Below are 23,530 nucleotides of genomic sequence, written 5' to 3'. Positions count from 1 at the left end.
CTGGGTCACTCCCTGAGTTCCCCCCTACTAATCCCCAGAAAGAAACAAATTCTTGTGGTCCAAGAAGTAATTATGAGAATACAGATACTATCAGGAGAGAGATTATCCAGGTATGATCTAAGGAAAGACAGACTAAGGCAAAAGGTTAGTGACTTCCTGCTTAGAAGTATTGGGCCATCTATATGGCTATCAGGCATGAACATTCCTGAAGCATGCACATATCTATAATATGACCGAATCATCCAAGGCTTATTGAAACTGAAAAGTACTACCAACTCCTGGTAATTCATGTAGGGACGAGTGGTACCAACATAAGGGACTCACAACACAGTTAGGTATTATAAAGTCCTGAGCAAGACTGAAGATTTTAGAAAATTGAATAATGTTTTCATCATTCTTCATAGAAGGAGGGTGGGAGTTTCAGAACAGAAAGTATAAATATCTCACTATTAGAAAGGTTTACAAAGATCATACAACCCAGTCCATATTTGCATGAAAATAACATATTGGACAAGTGGTCAATCTATCTTTTTTATAAAGACCTCAGTGAGGAAGAACCCACTGCTTTCTAAGGTAGTACATTCCACTTTTAAATAATTAATTGTTAAGGTTATTTTACCTTTATATCAAGCCTAATTTTATATTTTGTATTCTTACCAATTACTCTTAGCTCTTCCATATGAGAGTTCTTCAAATAGTTGGAGATGGTTATCAACTGTCTCCCTTCTCCCAACTATTCTCTTCATACTTAGTTCCTTCAACTAATCTTCCCATGATATGAACTCATGACTCTTCACTACTCTGGTCATCAGCTTCTCAACAGTCTCCAATTTATCAATGTGCTCTGTAAAATGTGGATGTTGGCTGACCAGGGCAGGACACAGAACAACCAACTCCCTCATTTGGGTAGTATTCTTTTCTACACAACTGAAGAATACAGTAGCTTTTTTTTAATGCTACACCCCACTATTGATTTATATTGAGCTTGTGGTCCACTAAAATCTACACATCTTTTTCAGATATGGTATTATCCCACCATGCTACTCACCCAAGCAGTTTTTTTTTAACCCAGATAGAATATTTTACATGTGTTCTTATTAAATTCATTTTATTTGATTCAGCTCTAAGTCTGTTTAGGACTATCATGAGCTTTTTGGAAACTTACCCTTTTAGCCAGTATGTTAACTAGTCCTCCAAACTTTGTTACCTGCAAAAAAAGATACTGATATGATGTTAAACAATAGAGTCAAACACAACTGTCTAGAATGCCACATGACTATTCTTTTGGATATGACCGTCCAAGAAGTTCTAGATCCACCCAAAACACACACACACACACACACACACACACACACACACACACACACACACACACTATGTGAGATTGTCAAATGTCTTCCTAAAAGCTTAGTAAACCATGGTTGCAGCACTCTCCTGATCTGGCAGTCCAAATATTTAACACATCAGAAAAGGAAATGAAATTGGTCTCTCATGACCTGTTAAAGCAAATAGGTAGTAAACATTAGAGACAGTTTTTGAAATGAGTCCTCTGACTGCCCACAGACATTAATCAAATAAGTAAAGGATAGAATATACCTTGCAAAAAATGTTCATGTAAAAAAATTCTGAGGTTCTTGTGACATTACAAGAAAAAAGCTAAATTGGTCAGTAGGCTAGTTTTAGAAAAATAAAATGTCTACAAAGCGAAATAAGGATCCTGTTATGCTTTGCTGCTTTGATCAGATCTCCAGCTTTTTTTTATACATAGTTATACATATATAAACATATAACTGTAATATAATATATAACTGATAACATTATAGTATTTTAATATGTAGAATATAGAAAAATATATGGTTACTACATATAACATATATAGTCATATATTATATATTTGAAACAACATTGACAAGCTGGTATTCACCTAAAGAGAAGTAACGAGATTGGGAGGGATGATATCATTCGAGGACAGCATATAAGAGCCAGAGATGTCTAATCTAGAGAGGAGAATACTTAAGAAAGACTTAAATTATACTAATTCAAGTCAATCAACATTTAAATATCCACATGAGTGCTGCAGATACAAAAAGAGGCAAAAGATGGTTCCTGCCCTCAAGTAGATCACAGTCTAATGAAGAAGATTACAAGCAAACAAAAAAGTACAAAAATATACAGGATAAATAGGAAGCAAATAAGAGAGAGAAGACACTAAAATTAAGAGATATTGTGAAAGGTTTCCTGTAGAAAATAGGAGTTAAGTTAGGTCTTAAAAGAAGTCAGGGAAGCCAGTAAATGGAGATGAAAAGGAACAGCATTACAGACATGGAATACCAGTATCACAGGATTGAAGAGATCATGGCAGGGAGTAAAGTATAATTAGACTGGAAAGGTAAGAGGTTATGAAGGGCTTTGAATGGCAACAGAAAAGTTTATACTAAATCATAGAGGCATAAACTAGAGTTTACTGAGTAGGGAGTTAACATAGTCAAAATTACATGGTCAGTCTGTGCTTTAGGAAAATCACTTTGGTGGCTGAATGAAGGATAGATTGTAGTAGGGAAAGACTTAAGGCAGGCAGACCTACCAGCATGCTATTACAATAGTCCATGTGTGAAGAGATGAGGCTCTGCCAGGTGGAAGAGTCAGAGAGGCCTTAGCAACAGACTGGATATGGATATGGGAGGCATGAAAAATACTGAGGAGATGAGGTAGATTACAAACCTGAAGACCAGGGAAAACAGTGTTGCTCTCTACGGTAATAGAAAAGGTAGAAGAGGCAGAAGTTATAGGGAGAAAGATGAGTTCTGTTTTGGACATGTTCAGCTCGAGATGTTCACTGAATATTCTGTTTGAAGTGTCTGAAAGATAGTTGGAGATGTAAGACTGGAGGTCATCAGAGAGTTAGGAAAGAATAGATGGATTTGAGAATCATCAGCATAGTGATTAAATCCATGGAAGCTGATGAGATCACCAAGTGAAATAGTATAGAGAGAGAAGAGAAGAGAGCCCATAACAGAATTCAGTGGAATGCTTACAGTTAATTGGCATGATTATGAGGATCCAGAAAAAAAAAAGAGAGAGAGAGAGAGAGTGAGAATATGTAGGAAGAGAATCAGGAGAGGGGTGTCCTGAAAACCTGGAGAGAAAATAATAAGTATCATGGAGAAGAGAGTGATTAACAGTGTCGAAGGCTGCAGAAAAGTCTAGGAGAATGAGGACTGAGAAAAATATCAAGTATTTGAAGAGATGTCACACAGGAAGAAAAAAGATTAGCTTTTTCTGCTTAGCCCTGCATTGAGAGTGAAAGTAGAATAAAGTTATTAATTCTATGGTTAAGGTTGCAGAGATTTAGGCTGGATGTAAGAAAAAAGCCTTAGAGCTATCCAAAAGATGGAATTATCTATTCTCAAGAAGAGCCTGCTTATATGGTCATTTGAGAAGAATGATGAAGAAGGGATTCCCATGCAGGTATTCCTGAGACTAGAAATTTTTGAGGGCCTTTCCAAATCTGAGATTCTTTTTTTTTAATCTTTGGGATTTGGGAGGACCAAACAAACTATAATTAGGAGTCCTTGCCACCTTTGCTTCCAAAAAAAAAAAAGTATTTGATGAAATTGTGAAATTATTGAAACCATACGTTTTAACACACTTGATCAAAAAGATCATTCATCATTGTCTAAAGATTTTAATTTCAAAAATGGAATTCACAACTTGATGAAAGCATTACTCTTTTTTTGTTGTTGTTGTAAAGGTACAATACAATTGGTCCTCCGCACCTTAGTTTAGGATATTTCATGAATGTTGTAGAATTTCATAATATATGTAGTTCAAGATGCAACCTCCCCAATAACACTTCTAACAGAATGTAAGTTAAATCATAGACCTGAAATTTCTAATATTCTAAAATAAGATTCTAACTAGGAGCATTAGAAAGTGACAGACTTATTATCAATGTCTGACAACCTAATGGAGCAGAAATAGTTCTCAATGGCAAATATCCACAGAGGATACCATAGTTCAATTGTATTAATTAAATATGGCAACTACTATTTTGTAGTAACAGTCCTATAAGTAAAAACGTGAAAGATTCATCATAGTTGGTTATTGTACCTGAAGTGTCTGATTCACATTTTGCTTGGTTCTTCTGGTAATTATTCAATGAATCTATAAACTCCTTGTCAGAATAGTGTCCAGTGAATTCGTACATCTGGACATCTTCCTTGTAGCTGTCAAATGTTCATTTGGATCTTCCTGAATATGACTTCCTGTCCTTCAAACAAGCTGTGGGGTTCCATTCTGGCTCTTCAACAGTCCTGCCTTATCTGTGGCCTCTGGAGAAATTCATTGTATTGATCTGACTCACTGGAGATTATGGAAGAGACAGTATTGACAAAGTGAGAAAGACAACCATCCTATTGGTTTCGACAGACCAACTAGCAAGATTGTGGTGCCTATAACCAAATTAAATGGTAGTAAGGCAAGTCTCTGACATAGCAGCAATAACACTGAGTAAGAGGGCATGGATTCAAATCTCAATTATACTGCTGACTATTACTTTGTAAAAATGATTATAATTGAACTAGATGATCCCTACATTCTCTTCCAACTCTAAATGTCTCACTCTATGATCTGGAGAAAAAGAGAATGAATTTAGTACCTTAGGGGAAAATAGCAACTGCATGTTGTCCATAGCACACAGAAAGAGATGTCTTGCCCATAGAATCAGTGAAAACAGAAGATACATATAAAACACATTTTAAAATCTCCAAAAAAAGGTTCAGACATATTAACTCCCACTCAGACTATAGAGTTACACCAGTATTCTGCTCATACATGGAAGGAAGGGAAGCACATATTCTGTAAGAAGGGACATATTGAGAGAGAATGTCATTCAAAAATCCATCTGACAAAAACTCAATTCAACTCAATGCATCAAACACTTATTAAAGTCAATAATCAGGCAAGGCACTGAACATTGAGAAAACCCAGAAAATAAAACAGTCCATGTCACTTGGCTCACATGCCAAGAAAGTCTTAGAGTTCAATAATATTCAGCTATTTCTAGTGTATGAAAATATCGAAGCTAGCATTTATACATGTTATATATCACTATTCTCACTATAAATCTTCCCTATGCCCCACAAGACTTTGTTACAATCAAACCCAATCTGCAGTCAATTAGTAAATAAACATTTATTAAACAACTTCCAGGTGCCAGGAATTACAGTATGCACTAAAGATACAAAGAAGAGCAAAAGATCAATCCTTCCCTCAAAGAGCTTGCAATCTAATAGAAGAGACAGCATGCTTGGTCAAACAAGCCATATACAGGATAAAATGGAAAATAATCAACAGAAGAAAGGCTCTAAAATTAAAAGGCATTGGGAAAGGCTTACTATAAAAATTTTAGCTGGGATTTGAAAGAAGCCAGGAGGCAAAGATGAGGAAGGAAAGCATTCTATATGGACATTAAGGACAGCCAGTGAAAATGTTAGGGAAATGGATTGTTTTTTGTTTTGTTTTGTACTTGTTTTTAGGAATAGCAAGAAACCTATGCCAACTGAGCCTTCAACCACTTCGAATTCTAGATGAACAGAGGAGAAAATATATTGTGTAGGCTATCAGGCAAAGAATGCACCTCTAAAATCTGTCTACTGGGCCTGTAGTAGTATGTGCCCAAGAAAAAGACAGGGGATCCATCACACACTATAAAATATCCTAGAATTGGTAAAGGCATTTCCCTGATATCCTTCTACTGTGCCATAACTTTGAGGCTCAGAAGGCATTCTCAGATAGAAGTCCATGACCTGATGAGTACATCTATGTCAAGATAGGGCCCACCCATGACCATGTTGTCATTTCAGTACAGGTTAGGAGAAGGAAACACATTCCATAGCATTGGATTCATCAGCATGAGGATGCTTTCCAGAACGTCAAGCAGTTACTGACTTCTGAGTCTGGATTAATACATTTCAACGACTGTAAGCTATCAATTAAGAGAAACTACCTTATGGTTTTAAAGCTATGTTTAACCACATAAATAATAGTTCGCATTGAGGTTCCTAGTGCTTAGTAGTCATTAAGAATGTCATCAACAGACAGCAATTGTGCAAACATTGACAAAGAAGCCCTTTCTGTGACAGGAGCCAAAAAGTTATCCATTCCCACCATTATGCTTGTGTCTTTTATCTTAAGCTTCTTATATAGGGCTCATTTCTCAGAATAAAGATACACTAAATTTTATAATTAAAAATGCAGTGAATCAAAAGATGAAATCCTTTGTATTCTGTTCATGACTACATAGCTTTGTCTATACGCTGAGAAGAGCTTAGAAGGCATAGCCCTGAACCAGCTCCTCCTATAGATTCAAGTTAATATTTGTCAACTCTGCTGAGAGTATTAGAAAAAATACCTTCCTAGGCACAACTCCCTGTCTAGGGTGTGAGGGATCCCAGTTCAGCTTGTGTTTTGAAATGGAGACAGTATGGTACAGTCGAAAGAATGCTGAATCTGGAGGCAAAAGTCCTGGGTTAAAATCTGTCTTCTGCCACTTGCATGACCTTTTACAGATTCGATTTCCCTGAGCCTCACTTTCTTTATAAAATGAAGAGGTTGAATTAGATAGTCTATGAAGTTTTTTCTAGCTAAAAAATGATAATGGTGGGCCCTAAGGAATGCAATCTGTACGTTCTCAACCATTCTTTGCCACACTGTCATATTTGTCTTCCGCAAGTGCATGTCTGATTATATCATTCCCCTACTCATTAAAGTGATTCATTATTTATTACCTCAAATACAAGCTCCCCTGTTGGGCATTGAAAGCCCTTCATAACCTGTGCACAACCTACATTTCCAGACTTACTATATACTACTCCCATCGATGCATACTATGTTCAAGCCAAAACCTTCTTCTTATTCTCTGGATATGGAACTCCATCTCCCACCTCCACTCCATTGTACTAGTTGTTCCACATGCCTAGAATATACTCCCTCCCCATCTCTTAGAATTTCTAGTTTTCTTTAAAGCTTAGTTCAAGTGCTACTTTCTGCACGAAGTCTTTCCTGATCACCTTGCTACCTTCAGCTACTTGTACCTTCTTCCTGAAATCATTTTATAACTTTTGCATGTGCATATATATATACACATTGTCTCCTCTATTTTTTTTTCATTTTTATTATTTTATCTCCAGTGTTTAGTGTATATCTAGGCATTTTGTAAATTCATCTTGATTTACTGATGAGTGTTCAATATGAATTATCACATGCATTAGATATGCATTCTATGGGGATATCACTTATTATTTCAGGAGATCGTTATATTATCCTAGTCATACTACATTAGGCACAAACAGAATTGTTTAAATTAAAACACTGGCGAGAAGCTATGTCTGATAGCCTGAAATTACTTTTAATGTATTTTTTAATTATATAAGAATTTAACACTTGCCAAGCTACTAGGCATAAGGTACCAATTACTCAAATTTGGATGATTATTGACTAGGCCTTCATCAGGTTTCCAAATTAATATTCTGGAACCAATCTGGAGAAATATCATCTCAAATGTAGTAGATTCTATCCCCAAATAACTCAAAGTTCTTACCATCTCAAATCTCTGCTATAGCAATCACAATTCTATGCTAATTATTCACAGATTCCATCATTTCAGAAAGTTGACTGCATTTCTCTAATTAGAGTTCAGTTAACTTTTGGACAGGAATATAATCTGAGCTAATGCTATTGAGGATAAACAAATAGTGCACTCCACACTCTAAAGAATTACCAAAGAGAAAACATCTCAGCCCTTCTATTAACTATTTCCATCCACATTTAGACAAAAATGTATAAGACTAATAAGACTTTAGATGTTGATCTTTGCTTATTTTTACTTTAATGAATAGGAAAGAGAAGAGAAGGAAAAGAGAAAAGAAAGGTAGAGAGGAAAAGAAATGGGAAGAGAAAAAAAAAGGTCTGTGCTAAGAACCAAGGAGCCAAACCAAGGTGGATTCCTATCATATGATTGTGGTCATATGGCCAATTTCATATAAGGTCCTAAATATGCATGGATATATATATGTGTGTGTATATATATATATATATATATATATCTGGCATCTCTACTACTGATGCATAGCAGGTATATGGATATTTGGCAGTAAAAGCAACAATATGAACTTAGCAAAAATATATTCATAAACAAATCATGTGGCAGAAAGAGCTAGTAATTCTGCTACAATGGCACATGGGCATACAGGCATGGAATGGGATGAGGGTAGCAGGAATAAACCTGTAGTTACTATCACCTGTTGCTTATAAAGAGACAACATGGTATAGTAAATGGAATGCCACATTTGGAATCAGAAAGATTAGTGTTTCAATCCTTTTTCAACCACTTACAAGCTATATGACAATGACTTACTTAACTTTTCTGAGCCACCATTTCATCTTCAATAATAAGAGGATAATAATAACTATAATACCTACCTCACAAAGTTGTTGTGAGGCTCAAACAAGATCATATGCATTAAATACGCTGCAAACTTTAAAGAGTTATGATAAATGTCAGTGATTATCATTGCCTGCCTCTATAAGGTTATAAAAACCAGTATAGGGCAAGTCCTTCACAGTGATTATCAAGTCTGGCCACTCACCCCTGCTTTAGCAGGACAAGTAAGTTATGGATACAAACATTGTGGTTTGCCACAGATAAAATAGCGATGTCATGCATTAACCTGGTTCCTTTGGAATCTCCTTCTTCTGGTTCACATCCCAGGAGCCATGCTTTGTAAGTTTCTGAGAGAATAAGGATCCCTTTGAAGGGAGTGAGAAGGAACTCTTGGTCTGTGTCTCCCTGGTGTACTCAGATGGAATGGGGAAACAGGTCAGGTTAAAAGGAGACTTTGCCACTGAATAAACAAAGCTTCAAATTAGGACAAGGTAGTTCCTATCCCAAAAAGCAGTTCTAATATACCTCAATCTCTATTAATTAGGTACCATGCCTAATGAAAAATCTTGTGGTCTCTTTGTTAATCAGTTGCAAAATGGTCCTCCTAGAGCTTTTGAAACTCCATGAACTTTTAAAAATATTTATTAACTATATTTCAATAGAACTGGTTTTCTCTGTAATCTTATGTATTTATTTCATGAGCTTAAAAATTATTCTGAGAAAAGGTCTGTAGGTCTTATCACACTGCCAAAAGACCCCGGAACCTCCTCCCCCAAAAGGTTAAGAATACCTGTCTTAAGTTGACAACAGGAATATTAGAAATATATCTAATGGATCAGCAATGGATCCATTAGATGGATGGAATTGTGTTTGGGTACATGTCCTGAAGACTTCCAAAAACCACATGGTAAAGGAAACTAACAATTTTTCTCTGGTCATTGAAGAATCTAAAGTTATAGTGAAATGGTACTTCAAAACATATTAGTATAACTTCTTTAAGGCTCATAAGAGGGTACCTCTATTGTTTAAAAGATTATATTAGCTTAGGATATTATAAGTTCTTGTTAATGCCTTATAACTTTTGAGATCTCATAATTATATGTAGATATCAGTAGACTTCTACATATAATTTTCCAAAAATAGTCTTTAGTATAACAGAATACTAGCAGGTTGAAATCCTGCACATTTTTTGCTAGTTTCAAGGACACCAACACAATAGATTGCCATTATCATATATTATAGTGTGAGTTAATTTTATGTATCAGTTGGAACAGATAGCAGATAAGTTCTCTTCAAATTTTAAATTCTTTGATTCTGTTATTTATGTCCAGACAAATCTTGGAACAAATAAATTTTAAGAAATTGTTCAATATGTCTACAGAGACAAAAAAAAAATTAAGAAATCATTATGCTATTGCTGTATCTAGTTCTTATGTCATTCTTATCCTTTCATTTCCTGTTGTCTTAGTAAAAGGAGTAGAACATGTGCTGAATTATAATACTTATGTTACTTTTCTTCCTAGGGTGACTCAGGTGGACCACTGGTTAGTTCAGATTCTAGAGGCATTTGGTTTCTTGCTGGAATCGTGAGCTGGGGAGATGAATGTGCTCTTCCAAATAAGCCTGGAGTCTATACTAGAGTCACTTCCTATCGAAACTGGATTAAGTCAAAAACTGGGATCTAGGTCAACAATTCCCTATAGATTAAAGCACACAGGTTATAGAAAGACTTTTAACTGCCAAGCCACAATTGAATAAATATGAAATTCCTTATACATGCTGAGATCACAAATTTAAGCATACATAATTCAAGTTCTGATTTTGTTTGCCCATACCAATGGTAAATATTAGGGTTTATTAAGAAACAAAAATGTCACTTAAAATACAATATTTACATGAACCATACATTTGAAAAAGTTTATAATATGAACTTTAATTTTAGTGATTTTTAATATTAAAATTTTATTTTAATTATTAGACTTTAAACATTTCCACTTATTTACTTCTTTGGCTAGCAAGGATTAGCAAATTAAAATATTCAATATAACAACCTGCTAATAGACTACTTTACTATGTGACAACAGATATTAACAGGTAATATTTAGAAGCACAACCAGAGAGCTAATGATAATACTGAATTATTATATGTTTATAAAATCTTTTTACCAAATAATATTATTCACAAGAAAAATTCAAGTTGTATGTACTATAATACAATGAAACAAGCAGCATGTTAGTCTTCTAAGGTACTATGGGGACATTTCTGACATTTCTGATATATTACTTCTAACATATCCCTCTCCTCTGTGCATTGATCATCTGTTAAATGAATAGGTTATTCTTGCTGTATGTGAGAGAATTAAATCTAAAAATAATTCAAAAAATAATTTTTAAATTCACAGGATTTAGAGCTGAAAGGGATGTTAGGGGATACTCTGGTACCAATTTCCCTTCATCTTTATATAGCAGCATAATTAAAACCTAAAAAAGGTAAATTGATTTGCCAATCACATAGATAGTAATAAATTTGTGTTTCAAATCTGAGTCCTTCAGCTACAAATTTTGTGCTCTTTTTATTATTAAATATTGTCTCCAATTCTTTACTAAGGTGTTGAGTAGTTCACTTAGGAAGCATTTCATATCCTGATAAATGATTTAAATAGACTCCACTATACAATAATTTGCAAAATTGATCATTTTATGAAACAAAGCTGGTTGCCCTTTCTTTTTTTTTTTTTAAACCCTTACCTTCTGTCTTGGAGTCAATACTGTGTATTGGCTCCAAGGCAGAGAGTGGTAAGGGCTAGGCAATGGGGGTCAAGTGACTTGCCCAGGGTCACATAGCTGGGAAGTGTCTGAGGCCAAATTTGAACCTAGGACCTCCCATCTCTAGGCCTGGCTCTCAATCCACTGAGATACCCAGCTGCCCCCTGGTTACCCTTTCTTATGAAAAAGTCAGGCCATATTTATTTGAAACAATATAATAACAAACTATTATATTTAAGTTTAAATCCATAATAAAATCTATTAGTCAGTCTTATAGGACACAGATATAGATATAGACATATGAAGACCATAGTTAAAATGGTTATTTGGGGCTTTAAAAAAATGAAATGTACATTTTTATCTATAACAATACAAGCAAGATATCATTACAATTGAATGCAATTATATCTGTAAAAAGGAATTCTTTATTCCTTTTTTTAAATTTAATTGGTGACCATGAAGGGACCTCAAAATTTACAACCTTCTTTTTTCTTATCAAAGCTTAGATAACTGGAAGACTTCTAAAATCCCTTAAAGACTTTCAAACAACTCCCATTTCTTCCCAGACAAAATCCACCTAAACTCTCAAACTACTTGCCAACACAAAGTAAAGAACAAAAATGTTCTGGCTTTAGAAGAAGAAAATGAGAGTTGACAGGGAAGGGGCAGGAATATGTACAAATGACTGTCCTCCCCTTCTTGTATGGGGTTCACAGTCCTGATTTTAATTATATTTTCTGTTTAGCAGAGAATTTTTTTAATTCATTGTTGAAAAAATTCCAAGATGGTCAACTTTTCTACTTTAGTTAGTACAGTCAGTGGAAAGTAATTTATTGTTTTCTTTAATGATTCAGAATCCTTTGCAGAGCCGAATAGAAAATTGTTCATTTTTGTAATAAAAATGGAAAAGATATAGAAGTCTGGGCTGAATCTTTACTGAACCCAGAACATATTTTGAACGAAATCATATTATTCTGACTAAACTCTTACTATCATTTTGTTTTATCATTTGTCACTTCCTACTAAAAGTAAATACCCCCCCCCAAAAAAAAAATCCAGTGTGTTAGAATTTCTGATTAGTTGGATACCACTAAATCAAGATTTAATCATTTGAAAAAAGGGATTCTGCCTAAAAATCACAATTCTTTGGTGCCGTGGTAAAAACAAGTTCTATAGAATGAGTAATATTGTGGATTTTCAAAATTCTATTCCCTATAAAAGTTATTCTTTATAAAAGAGGACATAGTAACACTTCAAATTGTAGGTTGAGTGAGAAAAACTGACCTATAGCTAAACTGTTTATTCTTCAGCTCCCAACAAATACCCATTCTTTCCTAGACAAAATCCACCTAAACTTTCAAACTACTTACCAACACAAAGGAAAGAACAAAAGTATTCTTGCATTAGAAGAAGAAAAGGAGAATTGACCAAGATGGGGCTAGAATATGTGTAAATGACCCTGCCCTCCTCCTTCTATGGAGTTCACAGCATTTGCAGACTGTATCAGCTCTTTCATCTCTGGATCCTGCAGATTACAAATGTGATTTTTAATAGCATATAAGTTTTGAAGGAGTTATGCTACAACAAATAAATTTAGATGTCCTTTGGAGTTTATTACTAAAGGGATTTTGCATATAATGCTAATACTATTAATACTAGTAACTGTGGTGAGGGGGGTTCTTTTTATTTTTAATATGGCTCTGTTAAAAAGAAAATCAACTTAGCAAGTTCATTGATTCTCATTTTCATTTATTTCTATTCCATATCCTCAAAAATAACCAAGTAATCCTTTGCTTTACATTCAGCAGCTAGTGGGTATCTAGAGGGAAAAAAGATTTGACTATACACTTGTTGAATTATTCATTGAAAAGAATTACAAAAATGAAATAAGGAGGAGTATAAAAGATAGGAATTACTAAGAATGAAGTTAGTACTAGAAGCTATAAAGTTAAACAACTAGCCTTAATGAGTATCAACTTGATTTAAATTGATGAGGTCAACAAATAAATATCTTTTTCTGAATTTTATTTTTAAAATAAAGATTGATGCTACATCCTCATCCTAATCTATAATCAATACAAGTATGGGAAGGCTTCTATAACATTCAATCTAGAAACAGAAGGGCTTGAATCTCTCACATTTTAAAGTTGCATTGCACAAAGCAAAGATAATCTTCTCTTTTTTGTGTTGTGCTATTAAGTCCAGAATTACACATATATACATGTATATGTATATATTTAAAAGCAATGATTTTGACTATTTTAGGTAATGATCAACAGAGAATTCAAATAAAAATTCTACATTCACTCGGTCCCAGTAGCCTAATTGAACTTTACCAAAAGATGTCTAACCATGAGCCTAATATAAAATATATTTGGAAACAATAAAGTATAATGGATTTTGGTATATTTCTTGCTATTTAAAATGATTCCTGTATAGTTTATTTCTTTTGAATATAAGGTAGTAACTAATTTTAATTAAAATACAGTATGAAATCTTCTTTTCCTTTGTCATATATGTGATTATGTATGAATTTTAACTATTAATAAATAATAATCTGTCTATTCCATTTCATTGTTTTTGTAATAGAATATATTATTTTTCCATCTGTTAGGCTAAAACACGTACCTTTGCATTTATAACTTTCTTTCTTTCACTTTACTTTTTACTGACCTGACTTTTTACAAGTCAGTTCTAGAAAAAAAGAATTTTTCATAAAGCTCACAATGTTTTCCAAATAATAGATGATACCTGAAAAACTGTGAATTTGCCACTTTGATTTCCATCATAATTAAATTTATAAATATTTTGTGGCTTAAATATTTTTGCTTTCCAGATTGTTTTTTTTAATTCCTATGTTTCTGAGAGGAGGATGGCACAGTTGGAAAAGCATGGGTTTGTGCTTAAAGACCTGGGTTCAAATCCCAGGTCTGTCACTTAATAGCTGTGTGTCCTTGGACAAATCATTTTGCCTCTTTTATACTCAGTCTCCTTTTCTCTGATCAATGCTATGACCAATATTAACTCCACAATACCAATGATGATGCATGCTTCCCACCTTGAGGTATAGAGGTAATGGACTATTAAGTCAGAGTTAGAAATACATTTCCAGACATAATCATTGCAATAAAAATTGGATTTGCTCAATACATTAAAATTTTTTCTCATTCCTTTTTCTTTTTATTGTTTCATATAACAACATAATTTTAATAATTATTTTCTCACATGAATACATTTTTTTTAAAAAGACTTATTTGGGGGAGAGGAAGAATTGGGGATAGGAATGAGGAATTAATGTTAAGGTTACAAAAAATGGAGAATAAAGGAAAAAAAGAATGAAAAAACTTTTTAAATACAAAGAAGGGGGATTGGGGAAGAGGACTCAGAGAACAACATAGACAGCACAATATTGTTACTATTACATTAAATTTTGTATAGTAAAGTAGCACATATTAGCTGTGTGATCCTGGGCAAGTCACTTAACTTCTCAGTGCCCTGGGGAACTAAAATGATAAATTCCAGTAAAGGGGCTAGTCTATACTAGTAGAGGATATTTCTTTTGGGGGAATTTCCTAAAACAATAAAATTACAAGTTCAATCTCTGTCTTATAATAAAAGCTATATGTAGTAGATTCATGGGTTCATTATAAATCCTATTTTCTGATCTTGTTGATGATTTTCTAATTTAAAAATATATATATTTTTAAAGATGAGGTCATACTCCCAGGGGTTGATAGACTACAACTTGTGGGTCAAATCCAGACAACCTGCTTTTTAAGAACTCTCCAACTAAGAATGACAGATTTTTAAATCAATATAGCTTTATTTTAAAATGTAAAAACCAGGGGCAAAGCCAAAATGGCAAAATAAAGGCAACAACTCATGGATTTTCCCAATATTTTCCTACAGAGAATTTTCAAATAATACCTCAAATAGATTACTGGAGCAGTAGAACCAAAAAAGAATCAGACTCAGACATTTTTCCAGTCTGAGGTCTATGACACCAAGGTGGAGGCCAGCCTGGAGCTCATGCAGTGGCAACAGCAATGGGTCTTGGAATGAGAAAGCAACCATAGCAGCAGTGTATGGAGCTCTTAGCCCCACAATGGTAATGAGGTCAGACAACCAGTCAGAAACAGTTTACAAAGAACCCTGTGTTGGCAGTGGGTATAGGATATGGTATTCTTTGGCAACTATTGCCCAAATAGAGTTCTGAGTCACAGTTCCAGGGCAAAAGTCATTTATGGTCAATCACAAGGGAGTAGGGACCCTGGTTGCAGTTCAGGGTCAGAAGGAACACTAGCACTTGTAACTCCAGGGAACAAGATTTGTTCCTGAGTAAAGACGATAGCCCATACTGGAAGAGCAGGGTTCATACTTCTACTCAGGTAACATGACATTGGAAACATGGAAAACTTACAGACCTCCAGAAAGTTATGAAAAATCATTAAGTTTGGATTAGTGGATACCTCATCTCCAAGTGAGTAGAGTCCAACTTTAACATAAAGGTTAAAGTTAATAAATAAGCTAGAAAAAATGATCAAAAGAGGAAGAACCTAATTATTGAAAGCTACTATAGTGGTGAGAAAACCAAGAGATAAACTCAGAAGGCAACAATATGTAAATATCTATAAGCAAAGCCTCAAAGGAAAATACTATTTGGAAACAAGCCCAACAAGAATTCCTGGAAGAGTTAAAGAAAGAGATGAATAATATAGGAAAAATTAGGAAAAGAAATAAGTTATGGAAAAATCATGAGAAGAGAATTATCAGTTTAGTGAAAGGCATTTTAAAAAATATGGAAGAGGAGACACCTCGATGGCTCAGTAGATTGAGAACCAGGCCTACAGAGAGCAAAGGTCCTGGGTTTGAATTTGATCTGTTACATTTCCTTGTTGTGTTACTCTGGGTAAATCACTTAACCCCCTTTGTTTAGTCCTTACTACTCTCTTGCCTTGTAACTTATATACAGTATAAATGCAAATATGGAAGGTAAAGGTTTTTTTTAATATTGAAAACTATAAGACCTTAAAAAAAACAGAACTGACTAACTGACCAAATTTGGAGGGGGGGGAGTCAAAAAAATTAACTGAAGAAAAGAACTACTTAACAGGTAGAGTAGGCCAAATGGGGGGGATGGTTCAAAAGCTCACTGAAAAAAAATCTTAAAAATCAGAATCTCATAAGTGGAAGAAATAATAAAACCAAGTCAAAAGAAAGAAAAGTAGAAGAAAATGTGAAATATCTCATCAGAAAAACAACTGACTTGGAAAATTGAGGAGAAGGCACATAAGAATTATTGGACCACCTGAAAGCCAATATTATGTATCATACTTAATTTAAAAAAAAACTATCAAGAAAAAGAGAGGTGATTGAGAGCCAGGTCTAGAGATGAGAGGTACTAGGTTCAAGTCTGGCCTCAGATATTTCCTAGCTTTGTTACCCTGGGCAAGTCACTTAATTCCTATTGTCTAGCCCTTACCACTCTTCTGCCTTAGAACCAATACATAGTATTGATTCTAAGAGAGAAGATAAGGGTTTAAATTAAAAAAAAAGAAAAAGGAAAAAAGAAAAAAGAGGTAGAATGGGATCATCTCATAAAAGAGGTTTATAAGGAAGAGCTGTTATAGTAGAGGGAAATGGGGGAATTGGGGAAGTGGCCAGTAATGACTGAACTTCACTCTCATCAGATCTGGTTCAAAGAAGGATGAAGAAAGATAAAGAGATAGAGAGCTAACTAGATAGAAAGATTTAAATTTGTATATATATAATTTAGATGTGTATATATTAATATATGCACTATATTTAAATGAGTATATCTATATTTTTGTTGTGGAAAGGAAACAAACACAAGTTCTGGACTTTCTGCCACTGCATTGGAACAAGCAACAGTGGGAATATTAGAGAGAGAGAAGAAAGTGTCAAGACTGACAGTTGGTGGGGGAAGGGGCAACTGGGAGTGGCAGTGGGTCTTGTGACTAGCACTTCCTTCCTGGCATGGTATTGGGAGAACTTTGGCTTCCCAGTCTGGATAGGAGTGCCTCCATTTCTTTGGCCTGAAGAGACATACCCAACCAGCTCTGAAGATCAGAACTTTTCTTGTTACTTGCTGTCTACTGCTAAGATTTTGAAATTAAGAAAACTAGTGCAGATATAGTGTAGACAGGAATAAGAGAAACCCTCCACCAGCCTGTGAAGCCTGGCCTCAGCTCCAAAGCTGAGAAAGACTCTAACCTTATTTAGGGACATCCCTCTTCCCTTTTCTCTGATACCTCTCCAATCCAAAATGTGTGAATCTTAAAATTACTCCACCCTACTCAGTACCTTAGGGGAAGATAAAGTTGTAAACTCCTGATTGAACAATGAAAGTCCCCAACTCATACCTTATAGTAAAGCTAGAACCTTAAGCTAGGTCTATTTTTAGATCTAATACAAAAAGGTGTTAAGTACCTGTAAAGGTTAAATTAGTATCTAAAAAGGTCAACTTACAAAAGGCAAGCTTAACAAAGAGGTGTGAAGTACTCAGAAGATTGAATCTAACCAGAGAAGGTGAAAACCAAAGAAGGTGAAAACTAAGAATGGGAAGTCCTGGAAAAAAGTGTCTCCTGTGATTGGTAGATGTGAAAATTTAGGGGAGGTGACATAAGAGAAAATTTCTTTAAAAGAAAGAAGTAAGAAGTCAGTTGAGGTAATTGAGTTCGCAGTTAAATTTCAGTTCGGAGTGGAAGAACCCAGCTTGGAATCGGTCTTGTGGTGAGTGATAAAGACTGACTCACTCTCCCTTTAACTACTGCTTGGCTCAGCCTGAGCCAGAGCAGTTTAAATTAATTCTTTCTCTCTCTCTCTCTCTCTCTCTCTCTCTCTCTCTCTCTCTCTCTCTCTCTCTCTCTCTCTCTGTCTCTCTCTCTCTCTCCTTCCCTTAATTCCTTCTCTCTTTATTAATTAAAATCTCCATAATCCCCAGCTGATTTGAGTATTTTCATATTTGGGAATTTCCCATGGTGACCTCTTAATATAGATTTCAAGTCAAACCACTAAAAATTATCCTTACAGTTTTGGCATTTATAACTGGTTATTAAAATTTATCTTATTTGAATATCACAGTCAAATAAGTGGACTATCTTTTCAGGGGGCATAGAGGGAGCTGAATCTCAGTTCAGTCATCCAATTAAAAAAGTTCCTTATTGAACCACTGCTGGGCAACCAAATTCTGGGGAAAGGTTTGTCCCTCAGGAGGGTCCATGTTTACCTGTTCTGGGGCAACTTTGGCAGCAATCCAGTGAGAAAACATCCCTGCAGGCTATCATAAGTGGCTCATTTCTTGGACACCCCATTTGGTTCAAAAATAGCCTCTCGGCAGAGGGCATCTCTCTCCTTTTTCTCACTGGCAGCCATATTCCCTCTCTCCCTTCAATTCCTCCATTCCCTGCTACAAACCTTCCATATCCCCTGTTCTTCATATCCATCCATCTTTCCCAATAAATATTACAATGTCTGTGTGTATGTGTGTAAATACAAAAAAAAACAATAAAAATTAAAACTCTGTTGGGTATAAAAATCTATCTTACCCATTAAAGAAAGAGGTGAAGAAAAAGATAAAAGAAGGCAATAGGGCAGTGATAAAAGGAAAGGTAGATTAAGGGGGGCAATGGTCAGAAGCAAAATGGACCTTTGAGGAAGGACAGGGTAAAATGAGAGAAGAGTAAACAGAAGAAAAAAGGATTGAGAAAAATGCACAATAATCATAATTTGAATGTCAGTGGGATGAATTCGCCCATAAAATGGAAGAAAATAGCAGAATGGTATAGAAATCAGAATCCAACAATTTGTTGTTTACAAAAGAAACATTTGAAGTAGAAAGACACACAAAGAGTTGAAATAAGAGGCTGAGGCAGAATCTATTATGCTTCAGTTAAAGTAAAAAAGACAAGGGGTAGCAATGCTGATCTCAAATAAAACAAAAGCAACAATTTGCCTATTTAAAATAATCAGGAAATCTACATTTTATTAAAAGGTACCATATGCAATAATGTAGGAATATAAGTTAGGGATAGACTGATTTCAAGGATTAGCTAAAAGAAGGGAATTTTGATACAGATGCTGGGAGAATATTCTGGGAAGGAGAGAGGAATTGTGGAGTTTGTCTATTTTAACAGTCATTACTTCCTTCTGGGATTTCCACTGAGCTAGAAGAAGGTTTTACTCTCTGCCTGGATTTCTACCAAACAGGAGAGAGGTTTTGCTCTGAGATATCTCCCCTAGATAGTCATAATTTCATGGAGAAATTATTGACTTCTTGGTAGAGAATTAACTTTGGAGAGAGCCATTTTCCCTGAGTACAGAGATCATCTTCCAGTGATCCATTTGCCAGAAATCCTCTTGGGCTATGGTAATACAAAGATTTTCATCTGGGACTTTGGGTTACTTCCAGCACAGCCAAACCCAGGTTTTCCCCTTTCTTTTTTTTGTTAATCACTAGTGGGAAGATCAGGTTAGAGTCATATAGTGTGTGGGGTTTTTAGGTAAGAGCAGGGAGCTATAAACAGGGCCTAGAGAAGAGAAAGAAGACTCTCCTTCTGCAGGAGATGTAGAAGTTGGGTGGGGCTAGGTTTTAAAAATGTTAGGGTCTCACCTACCAGTTTCCCTTACTCCCTTTATAAAATAAACTTTGTTTTTTATAAGACAAAGGGTTTTTGCTTTACTGGGCCCAAGGAGTTCCTAGGTGAATTGTATCATCTCACATCCTTCTAGGACAGGTCCCTACTGTAAAAGTAATATTTTAAAAAATGACAGCAGGCATCTCTGATAAAGGCTTCATTTCTCAAAAAAATACAGGAATTTATAAAATTTATAAATTAATAGCAATTCTCCACTTGGTAAATGGTCCAAGGATATGAACAAGCAGTTTTCAGAAAAAGACAGCAAAAATCTATTATCATATGGAAAAATATTCTAAAATATAATTGAGCAGAGAAATGCTAATTTTAAAACTCTGAAGTATTACCTCACATTCATCAGAAATAATAAATGTTGGAGGGGATATGGAATAATAGATACACCAAATAATTCTTTGTTAAATTGTGAACTGTTTCAACAATTTTGGAGAACAATTTGGAATTATGCCTAAAAGCTATAAAATTCTGCATACCATTTGACCCAAAAGAACCACTTCTAGGTCTATATTCCAAAGAGATTAAAGAAAAAATGAAAAGGACTTATATGTACAAAAATATTTATGGCAACTCTTTTTGTGGCAAAGAATTGAAAATTGAAGGGATGCCAGAAATTGAGGAAAGGCTAAACAAGTTATTTGAACAAGATATATTATAAGAGCATACTATTGTACTATAAATACTGATGAAAGGAGTAATTTCCAAAAAAAAACCCTTCAAAGTCCTATATAAACTGATGCAAAGTGAAATAAGTAGAACCAACACAGAAATAGCAATATCATAATGGTGATCAACTATGAAAGATAATCAAGATAAATACAATGATCCAAGATAATTCTGAAGGACTCATGACAAAAAATGTTATACATCATTAAAAAGAATACTGGTGAACTCTGAGTGCAAATTAAAGTATAATTTTCTCACTTTGTTTTTCTTGGACTTTGGTATCATGGCTAATATGAAAATAGGATTTGCCTGATTTCAGATGTATAATTAATATTATATTGTTTGCCTTTTCAGAGGCAGGGGAGGGGCTGGGAAGAGGGAATTGAGAACTCAAAAAATTTTTAAAGAATATTAAAAATAAAAAATTTTATGAAAAAACTATTAATAGCCAAAAGGCATACAAAAGTAGAAGACTTTGGCCCTAAGAATGTAGTTTATGGACCCATGGACTAGATAATTGGTAAGTTCTCTTCAGGATCTAATTCTTTGACCCTTCTACCATTTTGATTTGGCAAATTCTTCATTACTTTCACTCTCTGTTTCCTATATCAAACATCTTCAAATTTAACATAAAATAAAACTGCTCTTTTTTTCTCTACTCATTATTATCACAGAGTATCATTTTTGATAGGATAAAATAAGATGGCATCTGAAATAGCACTGATTGGTAATAGCACTATATTCAGAAAGAAATCTACACTCTCATTCTTCTCTAATCTAGTACTTACTTCTCCTTCTCCATTGCCTAAACTAGTTTTCTCCAAAGCAAAATGTTTGCACCACCCCAAAAGCCTTCTTCTATGGCTACTAATCTTCATCCTCTACATTCAGATATAAAGAAGGAAGATTTAGTCTACTTCTTGATAACCAATGCCATTCCTAGATCATAGTTGCATTGTCATTTAAAAGTCTTTCCTCTTCTTAAGTACATATCACTCTCTCCACAGCCTCAGCACTTTTACTGAAACTCCACAAAGAATTTTAATTTACTTTACGATTTGAACACTTGACTCAGAGTCAACTTATCCCCTTTTCAACTTAACTCCTGCCATAATGATTTCAACATCTACACTAAAGACCAGCACAACACATTGGCTCTAATCTTCCTCAGCTTTCTGAATTCCAATTAATTCCATTCTATTTCACTTTAGCTTTTTGCCTACACAATCACACGTTGAATCTTGTCATCATTTGGAACTGCTCCAAATGCAAGGTCTTAAATTTGAAGCCTTCATGTTTATAAAACAAGTTTCTTACCTTCCTTGTCTTGTACTCTTTATTACTTACTATATACTAACATCATGACCTCTGACCTCTTGACTACAACTATGAGCCACTCTCACTGTCATTGTTTCCATTCTAATTTCTGAGTTGCCCATTACATTTGGTCAGTCTAGAGAGAATGCTAAATTGGTTCACTATAAATCCATGTTATCAAGGAAAAAAAATCTACATTAGGAAATATATTCCATCCAAACTTTGTTATTTAATCATACATAGCTAGTAGAATGTAAGATATTTTGTCAGTTAAATACTTGCTCATATCTATAACAGAAGTTGCTGAGAAAGAGGAATGGCTGTATGCTCAACCACTTAAACAAGATAATATATAATATTATTATTATATTATAATAAATTATAATTAATTCATATTATATTTATAAATAATTATATTGTATATAAATAATTATAATTAAGTTATAATAAATAAAAATATTATAATAAATATAGCTTATAACATTGGTAAATTCAGGGTTATATCACAGCAATGGAAGGAATTTTGAACATCATGTAGTCTAAATATCTATTTCATGCAGGAATTCACTACACTACACCTCTGCTAGTGGGAAATACAGATTCTATTTGACCTTTTCAAGAAATGTGGAGCTTACTCTGTCACAAAATAGATAAATTTATTTTGGGAGAGCCCTAATTCTTATAAACTTCTCCTCCATGCTAATCTTTTGTCATATAATTTCCAACCATTAATCTTACTTCAACTCCCCAACTACATAGAAAATAAATCTAATTCCTCTTCCACGTAATAGCCTTTAAAATATCCAAAAGCAACAATAATATCCTCTATCAGACTTCTCTAGGCTAAACAAATCCAACCACTTCCTTCTATTGTTTCCTTGAATAATATAGTCTCCATACTCTTCACCATTCTGGTAACAATCCTCGGACACACAGTAATTCATTATTGTTTCATAAAATGTGGTACTGTTGTAAGGGTATTGAATCCTTATTGATTATTGGTATTGGTATGGATATTATCAATACCTGTGTCTTGAGTGAATAGGCTGTTGTTTATGACCATTGAGAAAGATGGTTTCTCGAACCAGTCTAAAAGAATTCCAGCTGTCTTGTTATATAAAACTATTTATTGTAAGTATAAAATTTTGAGGAAGGGAAAGTAAAAGAAAAAACAGATAGAAAAAGATTTCTTATGTTTTTGTATTCTACTAACTCCTAGCTATGACCACCCAAACCAATCTGGTCCAGAAGGACCTCGAACAGAGTCTCCCTCGAACAGAGTCAAGGCTTTCCTCTCTTCCTATTTATCTAAAACCCCAAATCCTTAACTATCTATCCTAATCTAAAATATAAACTTATAATAGGGAAGAATAAATCAGGGTTATCTTTTCTGCTGCCCAGATTTGATTTCCAGCTGGTCAGAAATTCCACTGCCTTCTCCACCCAGACAGGTGAGACTTTGCTGCCATCTATTGGGGCAAGCACAGGTACTGCACCCAACAATCTCCTTCCTCTATGGCCTTATAAGATGGGGTTTCAGGATGTGAATTCACCAAGATTTTCCAAACTTGCAGAGCTGCTCTTGGACAACCTTCCTTGAACCAGGTCAGCCCAAAAGAAAGTCGTTGGACCAATTATCTTTACCAAAGCTCCTTGGGAAAATTCC

General features: G+C 34.5%; 1 protein-coding gene across 1 annotated transcript in view; it reads left to right on the top strand.

The window, feature by feature from the left end:
• LOC100012939 (transmembrane protease serine 11C-like) overlaps window positions 1-13,593 on the top strand; it is a 103,543-nt gene extending 89,950 nt beyond the window's left edge. The window contains exon 10 of the mRNA XM_016423223.2: window positions 9,967-13,593. Within this exon, the coding sequence (XP_016278709.2) occupies window positions 9,967-10,128 (162 nt within the window). The 3' untranslated portion in view covers window positions 10,129-13,593. The remainder of the gene's footprint in view (window positions 1-9,966) is intronic.
• Window positions 13,594-23,530: the final 9,937 nt, after the last annotated feature.

Source organism: Monodelphis domestica, chromosome 6 (assembly GCF_027887165.1).
Source record: "Monodelphis domestica isolate mMonDom1 chromosome 6, mMonDom1.pri, whole genome shotgun sequence".
NCBI classification, from domain to species: domain Eukaryota; kingdom Metazoa; phylum Chordata; class Mammalia; order Didelphimorphia; family Didelphidae; genus Monodelphis; species Monodelphis domestica.
Note: the sequence above shows the minus strand (reverse complement) of the source record. Positions and strands in the feature narration are given on the sequence as shown.